We start from the raw sequence: 12,785 nt of genomic DNA, 5'->3' as shown, positions 1-12,785 counted from the left end.
AGTGTGGGGTGTGGTGGGGGCGGTGGTCCAAGCATGGGACAAATGTCTGCGCGGGAGCCAGGCTGGGGCTAGCGCTGAGATGTCTGCGGGCTGCTTCAGCACGTGCGGGAAGGAAGCCCTGTGAACTGGTGCTGGGCTAACACTGCCCTCTGCGGGTGGAGGGTTTGCAGCAGGCACAGGACCAAAGCCCTCTTCCTCTGGCTTTGCCGCCTCTGTCTCCACTGGCCAGCTCGCTGGAACAAAGACGGTTTGCTCAGCCCACGACAGGTTCCAAAAGCTGCGTAGTCTGACCTCTGAATCTGCGGACTCCACGTCTGTGGGCCAGGTAAACCGCGGATCACCAATGCTTAGCAGTCTGTGCTGAAGACTTTATTTTCAAAATGACTATGTGGCATTGACGCTGCAGTAGGCACTGTCACCTAGACATGATTTAAGGTCTAGGGGAGGATGCACCGAAGTCATATGCAAATACTGCATATTCATATAAAGGACGAGCATCTTCGTGCTCTAGTTCCTGTGAGGACTCCCGGTGCTAACCTCCGTGGATACCTCAGGGCGACTGCAGAGGGTGAGGCGGGGCCGGACTGGAGCAATAGCTGCTGTAGCCCGCCACAGCCTCGGCACCCAGCGGCCGTAAAGCTGTTCTAAACATGAACTTCCAGCGAAAGAGGAAAATCTGTTTTCACCTAATATAGTGCAAGAGTCCTTTGTCTAAAAGATAATCCTCATGCTGTCTCCAAAGTAAGTCAAAATCCCAGCGATTTCCTGGAGAATCCTATTCATCTTTTGACTTAGTCACAGCCCACCTGAACATTCTTAAGACTAAACAGCAACATTAATCCCTTAAAAACCATAATGAGGGAGGGGAAGAAATTAGCCCACCGAAACAGCTCAGTGCAGCTGCCGCAGTAACTGTTTCTGGAACTGGTCCCTCGCAGGCTGTTTTCTGGATTTCAGCTCCTGTGGGTTCGGGCCTGGTAAGGCACCCCAAAGCTTCACTGCTTCAAGGTCCCAAATCATTCCCCCCGAGACAGTTTTCCATTAATGTCATCAGGCACGTGAGGGCTGAGCACGCGCTGGTGAATTCCCGGGGGAAGGTAATGCGCCCTCCCCTGCTGCCCCGAAGTGGCACAGATGCATGCCCTTTGCTGCCAGATCACTTGCACCAGCCAGGAGGGTAAATAAACTCCTCTACTGGTTAAATGACCAGATGGTCTCAATCTGTTTTAATGAAGCCACTGTGTCCCCTGGTGGGAATACTCTTGGCCTGGGAAGCCATCAGGGAGGCAAATCACCTGCTAGAGAGGGAGCGCCTTTCCCTAACCTGCTCACAGACCCTGTACCAGCCACAGCGCCACAGCATAGCTGCTTTTCGTTAGGTGGAGGGCTGTGCTTTATCTGTGCCACGCCACACCTTCTGCAGCAGGGCCCCATCCTGTCACCCTGCTGCTCCGAGACGGAGAGAAAGGACGGTGCACTGTTCTCACCCTCTTGGTGAAAAGGGACCAGGTTCTCCACAACTTTTCCATAACTCATCAGAGCCCAACACACAGACAGCCAAAATCTAGAGACTCAGGGAGAGGAGGCATCTACTTCATTTATTTGCCGGGAACAGAATTAAATAAAATCATTAATTCTCAGAAGTTCTCAGTACACATCTTCAGACAGACAGACACAACCCTGGAGGCTGCTGGATTTATTTATAACAGGGTTCATGTGGAAGATGCTCTGCTCAGCGCAAATTCTATCAGGCTGCAGCGTGGAAACTGGTAACTTTTTGACACTAATTTTTTACGGTTCAACTTAATTCTAACTTTTGTATTCTACATATGTATATCTATATTCTATAGACTATGTTCTAAATTTAATGGGTAGTTTCAGGAAATTAGTATTTGAGTAGAATTTGTATTAATGAACTAAAATTATTACTTGAAAGCATAATAGAAAAAGAACGTGAAAACAGATGTTTATTACAGAACTTTAATTAAATGCCTTAAACAACAAAACACCACCCAACACAGACAGTGAACTGGCAGCATACAAATGCTTCAGGCTAGAGGTTATGTCTGTTGTTGATCAGTTAACGTACAATAAATTCTCATGGCATTGATTCCAAAATGAATGCATGGATTGGGCTGACACGATTAAAGCAAAATATAAACATGAGGGCAACCACAACATTAGCATTGATTTTAGGAGCCAGCTGAAGGTCAGTGACTGGAGAAGTACGCATTAACACAAATCTTTAGTAAGCAGCCCCTGGCCCCCCGTCACTGAGGTCAAGGGCTGGCATTATACTCTTGACAAATGCCACTAGGAAAAGGATGTATAACATCTACCACACATCTGTTTCAAAAACAGCATGTTTCCCAAACCGTACATTTCTTTACAAACAACGTGACTTATTAGCAACGAGAGAGGCACCATCAGGAGGGACTCCAAACCACGCTCCTCTCACGGCTCCGGAGCCGTATTTGAAGGTGCTCACTCTAATCCTGGGGCTTTAAGAACATCTTCTTCATTTTAATAGGCTTCATGTTTCCATTTTCATCTTCCTCATAATTGGCACGGTCTCTCTTCTTGGCAAACTTTTTTCCAATTGTCCCCACCAAGGTTTCGTATCTGTTAAGACAACACAAATAAAAAAGTCGGAAGCTCGCAGAATCCAACCACATACAACAAAGAGGAAGAAAATGAAAGTTATGATTAAAAGAAGCCATCTAATTGAAAAATTGATGAATTTCACTAAGAATGTTAACGTGCTTCACTGATTTTGCCTTTTGACACAGTGCTAAACAAACTGAGCTGCACGATTCTGCATGCATGGAGGCAGCAAGGAAGGGCCCTTAAGGGCTGGCTGGCCGGAGGCATGGGCCCACTGTGGCCACAGCGGGGAGGAGGAGGGCCACGGGACCCCAGCTGCAGGAGACCGGCGCGTCAGGCGTGCACAGGACAGCCAGCGTCCGGCATGGCAGGCCACAAAGCTGTCCCCAGGCAACGGTTACCTTCTAGCCATTTCTTCATCTGACACATCAACTTCCACGGTTTCGTCTTCCTCTTCCTCCTCGGCTTTGTTCTTCGCATTCATCTGAAGCATTAATTTCTGAAAAATAAGTCAGCGCTGGCCATCAGGCTGGAGACGGCCTGAAAGGGCCTGGCATTAAATTCAGCTGAAGGTAGAGAGGTGGAGTCCCAGCGTCTGGAGGGCCAGGAGGACTTCTAACGGGCTCCTGAAACGCTGCCCGCTGGCCACCCGCACTAGCAGGATCGGCGCCAGGATCAGTCCTGAAGCAAAGGGGTGCGGGCTGCAGTTAGTGTCAGAAACTTAAACTGTGGTTTAGCTCGTAAAAATCACTCCTGGGTCACTTATAATTAAAGCTGCAGAGCTTAATTAACACATTCCAGCGAGGGAAAGAGAACAAATAAACTCTGAGATTCCCTCTGGGCTTCCCGCCTTGGAGCCAGGTGGAGCTCGGTACAATGGTTAGCAGTGATTTTAAATTCCTCTTGTGGTGGGGGGAGCCGGGGAGCCACCACCACAGGACACAGGTGCAAGCCCCGGCGGGTCACAGAGGGAGGACCCTGCCTCCCAGGCTCCCCCTAAGCTCCGGGTGAAAATGTATCACACATGATGTCCCCAAGCCACAGGACTCCCCTCCATCTCGTTTGACAGTTATCCTGAGAAAGAACAAGTACAACACTTTCTTTACAGCAGGGGAGGAGGAGGAAGGCTTTCCTCACACTGAAAGATTCAAAGCCTCTCCCGAGGCGGGGCAGCCAGCTCGCCGGAGGCTGTGCTAGGGAGGCCACGCTCTGACGGCGCCCACACACTTTTGGGGCTGCGCCGCTGCTCCCTGCACTGGGGCAGGCATGCTGGGGGTGGGAGTGTGCGCCCAAAACCCAGTTCTGCGGGCTGGAAGCGCGCATAAGCCTGACTTTTCCTGCTCCTTTTTCTTCCCTTGAAACTTTAAAGCAGGTCAAAATCTCCACTAAAAACAACAACAACGACAACAACAAAAAGCAGAAGGAAGAGGAGGAAGAAAACTAATCTAGCGCGTTTGGGTAACGCCCCTCTGGCAAGGGGTCGTGCGCTGCGCTGTCTGGCGGCACACTAGGGTGGCGGTGCTGGCCGGGAATGCTGAAATGACTTTGCAGGCCGGGAGAGACGTGGTAACCTAAATCCTGGCTTCGAGTACGCTCATAAAACCAAAGATTTATACACACACGTGCGTGCAAGTGGTCACACAGGTGGCAGGGTGGCTCCTAACACACAGGGTGATCAAAACAGCAATGCATGTTTCGGAAATAGTGTAGTAAGAGACACTGCGCCATCAATTACCCTGAAAATACCTCCTCTCTCTCCAAACCCACTGCCCACTGTTCCTGCCGCCTTCTGGAGCAGTTCCCGAAGCCCTCTGTTGTGTCCTTACGAGGCCTGACCCACAAATAAGGTGAGTGCTCTGCTGAGTGCCATCCAACAGAAAAGCAGGCTCTAAATCCACAACGTGTCTCACCCACCACGTGCACACTTCACGCTGGGCAACTTCTCCAACGTCAAGACAGCCTCAGGGAAACTGCTTTGGATTGATTCAGGACACGGAGGCAGCCACGACAATGCAACTGCAGATACCCATGGAGGAGGACTTCCAGAACCTTCTCATAAAGCGGAGGAGTGATGGGGCTCATGTGTTGCAAGGGAGGGGTGTAACTGCAGGGGCTAACGTCAGTGTGTCTTCTACGGCAATAAATCTTAAAACCTTAAGCCATCACTGTATTTCTAGGTCACACCTAATAAACGTGTTAAATAAGATCTGCTTCCCTTACATGAGCAGCAGGCAGTCACAAGGTGAATATTCGTTTTTCAAATAGACTTCCAGAGGTTCACTTAAAAATTTATTTACAAGCTTAGATTAAAACCTGTCTATTAAAAAGTCAAATTACACAAATTTTAAGTAACAGCTTTTCCATTAGAAAAGATACATTTATAGATGCCAGAAAATAACTTTTCATAACATCAGCATATGAATAAAATCTTGACATTCTTATAAAAGACTTGAGTTGAGAGTCTAACAAAGGCACCGGCAGGGCTTATATACTATATTTATATACTATATTTATATCAGCAGGCCATTAAACTACTCAATTCTACTCAGTTCTTCCATAAAACTAGGCTGCAATGCCTGCAATTTCTTTAAATAGCTACGGCAGCATTTCAAGACTTGTTATTTTCTATGTAACGAGGAGAAAAGGGACCCAGTGAAGAGAAACCTAACCCTAATTACCGGCAGAAAAAATTCAATTGGAAAATCCTAAAATTTGAAGCAATTGCATTTAATACCTCAACTTCAGGATTGAATCCTCTGAATGACATTCTTCCATAGAGAAGATCTTCACATAACAAGAAGCTTTGCTCTTCTATTATGAAACTCCTAAATGGGAAAATAAACCTGAATTAATAGTGTCTACTTACAGGGGAAGTAGGCCAGGATTTGGAACGAAAAATCAATCCTGTGTGTTCGTAGGACCAAGTGCAAATGCAGGAAGATGTGTAGGCCAGAGTGAGGAATAAAGTTTGATTAATTCGGTCCACAAAGGAATCAGGAGAGAAGAGCTAAACACTGTGCCTAAGTAGTTACACTAAACACAGACTTAAGTTCTCACAATAAGCTTCAAGTTTCTAAAGCGAAGAATATTATTTGAAATTTATATCCATCCCCATGCTCTGATGCCACATCCAGGAAAATAACCAAAAAAACCCCCAAAAGTCAGGAGAGGCCTGGGCATCTATCTTTCACAGGATGCCTTGGTTGTAGCTCTGTTAGAAACACAAAGACTGGCCCTGGACAGCTTAGAAAAAAACTTATTACCAGAACACCGGGAGGCTGGAAGAGCAGAACTAGAAAACAGGCACATTACCAAACACTGGTGGCTTAAACCATCAGAAACTGGTGCTCCCACTTCTATGGGGTGAGAAGCGCAAGACCCAGGTGGGCAGAGCTGTGACCTCGCAGAGGCCCTGGCAGAGTTCACAGCAGCCGCTCCGGCTTCCAGGCCGCTCAGCACTGCCTGCGCGGGACGGTCTCTCCAGCCTCTCCGCCTTCTTCCTTACCCCGCCTTCCTTCGCTGAGTATCGAACCGCTCACCTGCCCTCTTACCAGGTGCTACGGTTAGTCCCCAAGCGTTGGCAGTCGGTCCCCAGGAAGGCCACGTGACAAGTAAGGGCCTCTGGGATATGGGACCGTGTGAGGTTCTCGGGTCACAAGAGGTCGCTGCCCGTGGCGGGGTGCTGGTCGCAGGGAGCTGCTGCCTCTCTGGCCTCTGGTCTCACACTGTTCCTTCCTTTCTCCACTATTCTTCACGAGGTCCTTGCCAAAGCTCAGGGGAGGGCAAAGCTAAGGCCGGTGTCGCATACCTGACCTCCAGAACTGCGAGCTGAAAAGCTCCTTCTTTCTGAGCTTACCCAGCTTCAGGCACTTCATTACAGAATTAAAGAAAGAGCCACTGTCCAAGGAAATGTATGTAAGTCCAGGGCCCACCCGCATAATCCGGATCATCTCTCACCTAAATAAAGATCCTTCACCACTGCAGAAAAGTCAGTTTTCCCAGGCCAGGTAACACAGGCTCCAGAGAAAATAAACTGGATATTATCTGGGAGACTTGTCTAGTCTGAGGAAAGAAAATGTACTCTTTAACTCTATGTTGAACAAATACTGGAGCTTGGAGAGCAGGAAAGTAACTAGCCAGAGGGGGACAGATCAAGCTGAATATTCTCTGTGAGACTGAGCAGAAAGGTCACACCTTACAAGTCAGGTTAACTTAATCCTAAGAGTAAAAGCTATAAAGCCCACTCTAACCAAATAATAAGCTAAACAACAAACAACAAAATAGGCAGAAACTCTAGACCTGAAAAACAAACACACAAACCCTAAAGTGAAACAGAGGCGTAGTCTCATATCAAAGAAACTGAATTCATTATTTACAAACTCTCCACTGAGAAAAGCTCAGATCTGGATGGCTTCATTCAAGTTTTATCGAACATTTAATGAATAAATAATATCAACTATATACAAACTGAGAAATGAAGAGGTAGGAATATTATTTAACACATCTTAAGGCCCAAATCAAATATAAAAATCTGTGATCTAGTATCTTTTATAAATATAGTGGCAAAAAACCACTGCTAAACTTAGCAAACTGAATTTAAAAATATAAAACTGTAACAGATAAAGACCAAGTACAAAGTATATTGAAAATGTAATGTTAATTAGAGAATCATTACAACACATTAACAGAATAAAGAAGATCACATGGTATTCTGATCAAAAATTATTGGAAAAAATTCCACATTATTTATGGAAGCTCTCAGCAAGTTAGGAAAGAAAGAGCTCCCTCCGATGCGGATGGAGACGCGGACAGAGAGCCTCCACCCAGCACAGAGCACACCAGGGAAAAGGCACATGCTTTCCCAAGACCCAAGCGATGGGAGGATTCCCACGCCTCGCTTCACTCTGCCCTACAGGTCCGAGCCATGAAATATGTGGAAAATGAAAGCTGTGACTCGCTCTGTCGCTCTGAGCACTGAGCCCAGGGAGTGCTGCGACAGCCCTCACTCGGCCCTCGGAAACTCTGAGACAGGGTCTCCCTAAGTTCTCCTGGCAGGTCTGGAACTTACACTCTGCTCGGCTGAAAGCTGGGGCTTAGTTCTAGCTGTGGGATGACCCTGCCTGCGCCGATCACGCCCTTGAATAAGGTAGCAGCCCCTGCGGGACACCTGCCTGTCCTCAGATTCTGCCACTAATCCTGCACCGACACTCCAGGCCTGGAGTGGAAATTACTCCCATTGCACAAACCAGGAGCCACAGCGCTGTGCCTGGTGGCTCCCCTGTATCCCACCCACACCTCGGCAGCCTTTAGGGTGCAAATGACCTAATCCGACAGTGTCTGCCTGGACGGGGTTGCTTTTTTATGCCAACATCCTGAGCTGATACCCACACCTCCACATAACAGGATGCCGATGATGGCAACGACTTTCTTCCCTTTCCCACAAAGGGAACTTAAAGGGCATTTTCAAGAACAATATGCTATTTGAGGGAGGAAAAAAAAAAAGCACTGGAAAAAACCAAAATCTGTCCTGCCCTTTAGAAGTTCTACTGAAGAGAAAATTAAACTACAGCGCCTGCGCACACGCCCCGCCCCGCCCCGCCCCGCCCCTTTCACAGGGCCTCTGGTACTAGCTCCGCCCTTCTCACCAGCACCCAGCTCCCCTGAGCTCACAGGGAAAAAGTCCCTCCCCCAGACCCCCAATGGAACACACCTTCTACCTTTACAGGAGGGTACCTGAACTTCTGACAAGGTGCAGGAGGGTCAGAAAAATAACAAAGAAACCTATCACAGTAAATAAAAAACCAAGCTGTTGGGGGAAAGAAGGAAAGACACACACATGCCCCCCAACAGTAAGCAGTATCTGAGTCATTTGACAAAAGTTTAAGTAAAACACACACCACAGAGCTTATCAAGGTAAGAAAAGTATTAGGGGGAAAAGGATAAAGAGCTGCTAGAAGCATCTGGACAAATTGATGATACGAATCCACCACTCCTTCACTCAAAGCAGTTTCTGGCTGGGCGTGGTGGCTCACACCTGTAATCCCAGCACTCAGGAGGCTGAGGCAGGAGGATCATTGTGAATTCGAGACCAGCCTGGGCTACAAAGCAAGTTCAAGGCCAGCCTGGACTGCACAGAGACCCTGTCTCAAAAAGATAAAAACAAAACAAAATAAAACAAAAAAACAAAAACAGTTTCTGAAGCACTAGCTTCAGAAGGTTGAATGGAAACTGTCGCGTGTGTCAGCCCCCGCTTCAGCACTGACTAAACTGGGTGGCTCTGGGCAAATTAACTTCTCTGAAGCTCCAGCTACTCAAGGGACAGAATGACAGCAGGTGGTTTGCTATGAGAATTCAGTAATTAAGGGATGGAAGGGGATAGTCCAGTGCCTGGAATACACTACAGACTCAGTAAGTTTGCTAAATGAATGGTATTATAACAATTGGAAAGAGAAAAGAAAACAAGATCCCAATCTGCCTTACGAAGCTCAGCTTCATGAAGAACTCTCTATTACTGAAACAAAACTGGAGCAGCCTGACGCATACATCTAATCTTTGGAACACTATGTGACAGCATAGTATAGCTTCCCAGAAAAGGCCCCCTGTGATTATCAGACATGCGCAGCTTCACTGAATACCTTTATTCAATGTTGAAAAAAGGACAGTGCTATACAAAGGATGGTCAGATGCCACTAAAAATGTGTATTAAACGCATTTGTAAGACTAACTCAGGAAACTGAACAGAAGCGATTTTACACCACCAGAAGGAGTGAAATTTACAGGGATCACTCTGCCTCCCTCAGGCATCACTGATATAAATTATTATAAACCTACTCTTTCTCTTTAAGCTCGGGCAAATCCAAATACCAATGTTCTTCACTAATGATCTTCTTTTCTTCCTCTTCTAGTTGTTTCTTGGTTTCTGAGTCCAGTCCTCTTTGCATGAACTGTCAAAACAAAACAAAATTGGTGTTAGCACTGTTTGCCTGGATGATTAGTACTCAGGCTGCACCTCAAAAGGGCTTAATAAAGGGTCTTTTGTGTATGAATGACCTAGTTTTGTCTAATTTTTTTCAGACTCTTAGACTGTTCCCTTGAAATGCAAATGGTTTATTTTTGTCACTCATATCTTGGAGGTAAAACCCTAATCCTGCCTACTTTCCATTTTTAAGTCAAGTAGATACTCTTTATGGTATACTAATAGCAGTCCTATCGTAAGGGGTCAAAAGATACTAAAATCAAGTCAGTACCTTTTCTACAGCCAATCTGTCCCACTGGTAAACTTTCCATCTACATCCTGTTTTCTACTTCCCATCAGGATCAACTTTGACTCCTTAACAGCTGCTGATGTCAGCGGAGTTCATGAGTCCTGGAAATAGGCGAGTCAGGATCAGTGCTCAGAGCTCTCCCATCGGCCCCTACACTAGCTCTGGGTGAGCAGACACAGCTGCTCTGTGTCCTTCCTGTGACCGCCACTCTCTCTGCAGAAGCCACTTCCTGCTGTCCCACTGCTAAATTCAAGGACCGCAGTTGCTAACCCAAAGAGAACCTGAGTATCTTCCCCTTACTCTTTGCTTCTAATATCCAGATGCATCTTCTCTCATTCACTTGGGTGGGATGCACTGTTTTAAATTAGATTTTTCCTTAACTCCAGGCTCCCAATTTTCAGTCTAAGCTCGAATGGCCTAGCATATTTGAAGAGTTAAAACTAATAATTGGTAAAAATCTTTTCGATGCTTAATTGGCCAAAATATTCCATTTCTCTGAAATTAGTGTGACTACAAGCCATTAAACCAAAAGAAAACTCCCTTCAGTGGAGACTCAACTTTTGCTAACATGCATAAAAAATTACTTTACGAACTGCATTAAGCTATAATTTGCCCTCCTCCTTCAATCATCCTATTCACCCCTAGTTACAGTCTAGCTCAACTCTACTCAAATTTTATAGTTTGCTCTCCAATATTCAAAACATGACGTATAGCTTCCTTTTCTTGGAAATTCTACCACTCTCTGAACATGACGTCTACATTCACATCACTCTGTAATCAGATGATCTCCACATTAAAATGGTTTGACTTATGAATTTTCAACTCTGTAAAGGTTCGGGAACCAGTAGTTCAAATTTTGATCTTTTTCTGGGCTAGTCATAACAGCACAACACTGTCTGGTGATGCTGAGGAACCAGAGGTGAACTACACAATCGCCAGGATAAAGCAGTGTTGCTGAATTACGATGCTCAGTAGGTTAGGTGTGTCTAGTGCATTGTTACCTTATTGTGGACTCAGTGGATCAAAAAGCAGCTACAGTGCTCGGTGTAGAGCATAGTAATTAAGATCAGAGTAGTAATTAAGAGTAGTAAATTGTGTATCTTTGGGCAACTCTCTCTTGAGTTGCCTCAATTGTTAGTATATGAATTACATGAGTTACCAGGCACAAAACACTTGTAACAGTATCTGGCATACAGCAAGGTCTGTGACCATTTCCTAATGGTATTACCTAACTTTTAAAGCTAAGTGGTTGCCCTGTTTTAATTCCTGTGTTTATCTACCCCTGCTTTTTTCTTCCACTTTGAAATTATAATTACTTCAATTTCAAACTTAAAACTCTATTTTACCGAAAGCTGAGTGACACCTCACTTTCACTCATTCTCAGCTTTATTCTCCATTTTTCCATTCTCACCTCAACCCCAACGCTCAAGATTATCACAACTCAAAGCTGATCTGCCTACAGTTTTGTGCCTTGTCTGGCCCTTTCCCCATCAATGAACGTATTCTCCAAAGGAGGGTTAAATTAATCTTGAACAGTAGGTAACATAGCTAATGAGACTGTTATCCAAGCTCCTCAATAGCTTCCTATTTCTCATGCCAAACGGGAAAAAAAAAAATCCTTAACCTGGCATAAAACTCCCTGCAGGCTGTGCCCACTGCCTACTTTCCCATTTCCTCTTCTTGCTACTTGCCTTCCACACATAACTCAGTTGTCTTTAGTTCTTCGCAATATCCATGCTGTTATTTTCTTTCTTCCCTCTCAGACTTCTGAATTCGCTTTTCCTTCCTGACGCTACGCCTGCCATCCTCCCACTGGTCCTCAGTCCCAATTTAAATTCCACTTCCCGCAACAGGTCCCGGCCTTCCACCATCCCTGCACTTGACTCGCTGTGGTCTTTACCGGCTGCTTAGGCGTATGTAGACTCCTAATTCATAATCTGCTTCCGGGTGTCTAATGTTGGGCAGACACTGAATGAATGAATGAACGAGAGAAATGGAGGCCCTCCTGGACCTCTCTGGTCCCCCTATCCCCACCATAGGTATATCTCCTGCCTCGGCTCTAGACCGATCCGGAGGTCCCTAGGGGCCTTGTCACCCTGTCCAGCTCTCCCAGAATCCCCGCACCTTCATGCGTAGCAAGTTCTTGGACAACTTGGTCTTCCGCTCGGCCGCCATGCTGGTTCCAGACCACGACAGCGTTCCGGCCACCACAAGACCTACTGCGCATGCGCACCGCTGCGCGCACGGATGACGTCATACGTACCGTGCGTCGTCCCGCCCCGCCGCTCTGTTTCTGCGGCTCGAGCGTCGGTGCTTGCTGCTTCTTCGCCAGTCACCTCAGGTATCGCTGGTCTCCGCCGGCCGGAGGTTGAGCGTGACTTGTAGCCGGAGGGCGGACCCTAGGGGTGTGGAGCGGTGAGGCCCGCGGCCGGGGATCCTCTGATGCCCCAGCAGGATGCGCGCCCTGGCGGCGGCCTGGGAGCCTCCTTTCCCGGGTCCTCGCCTTCCCGCCGCGCTCCGCGGGCCCCGCGCGGCCAGGCGCCCCTTTGCAGGTTCACCTTGTAGTCGCAGTGGCCGGTGAGATTCTCCTGTCACTGTACCAACCTCACAGGGCGAGGGAGGGGGCGAGGCAGCCAGGCCGCCTTCAGGATGGTCCTTAGACGCAGAGCCGCAAATGCAGGGGGAAGCTGCTCGACTCACCTGCCCACTGCCCTGTGCATCCTTGCGTTCAAATGTTAAGCAGGAAGTAGCAAGAGTGTAGGCAGGGTTGGGTGTCAGAGACCTAAGAAGACCTAGAGGGTTGGAAGAACATTGAAGAGAGGGTAGCTTTATTACTCAGTGTATTAGGTACCCTTCTACTGACGCTTTTTCACGATTCACAGGCTCAGCACTTTGGAAACATCCAGCCTAGTAGCG

General features: G+C 47.1%; 1 protein-coding gene across 2 annotated transcripts; it reads right to left on the bottom strand.

Moving 5' to 3' along the window:
* Positions 1-1,579: 1,579 nt before the first annotated feature.
* Positions 1,580-12,140, bottom strand: Mphosph6 (M-phase phosphoprotein 6). Of its 2 annotated transcripts, XM_023563497.2 has the most exons (6): positions 11,994-12,107; positions 9,852-9,970; positions 9,436-9,548; positions 5,339-5,429; positions 3,006-3,103; positions 1,580-2,622 (listed from the first exon to the last, which is right to left on the bottom strand). In XM_023563497.2, the coding sequence occupies exons 3-6, from the start codon at positions 9,543-9,545 to the stop codon at positions 2,490-2,492; spliced, it is 432 nt and encodes a 143-aa protein (XP_023419265.1). In that variant the 5' UTR covers positions 9,546-9,548; positions 9,852-9,970; positions 11,994-12,107; the 3' UTR covers positions 1,580-2,489. The 2 variants fall into 2 exon arrangements, with proteins under 2 accessions (XP_023419265.1, XP_003461184.1); XM_003461136.5 differs by lacking the exon at positions 9,852-9,970 and having other exon boundaries at positions 11,994-12,140.
* Between the last annotated feature and the right edge of the window lie 645 nt (positions 12,141-12,785).

This window comes from Cavia porcellus, unplaced genomic scaffold (assembly GCF_034190915.1).
Source record: "Cavia porcellus strain 051 isolate PalLab524CR breed Dunkin Hartley unplaced genomic scaffold, mCavPor4.1 scaffold_4, whole genome shotgun sequence".
Classification (NCBI taxonomy): Eukaryota; Metazoa; Chordata; class Mammalia; order Rodentia; family Caviidae; genus Cavia; species Cavia porcellus.
The sequence above is the reverse complement of the archived record's forward strand: the minus strand, read 5'-3'. Positions and strand labels throughout refer to the sequence as shown.

Excerpts from the sequence above, each read along its gene's own strand:
- Mphosph6 (XM_003461136.5), bottom strand. The coding sequence starts at position 12,044 with ATGGCGGCCGAGCGGAAGACCAAGTTGTCCAAGAACTTGCTACGCATG. Across the intron at positions 9,549-11,993 it reads AGAACTTGCTACGCATGAAG|TTCATGCAAAGAGGACTGGA; the intron begins GTGCGGGGATTC and ends TTGTTTTGACAG. Across the intron at positions 5,430-9,435 it reads CCCGAGCTTAAAGAGAAAGA|GAGTTTCATAATAGAAGAGC; the intron begins GTAGGTTTATAA and ends TTTCCCATTTAG.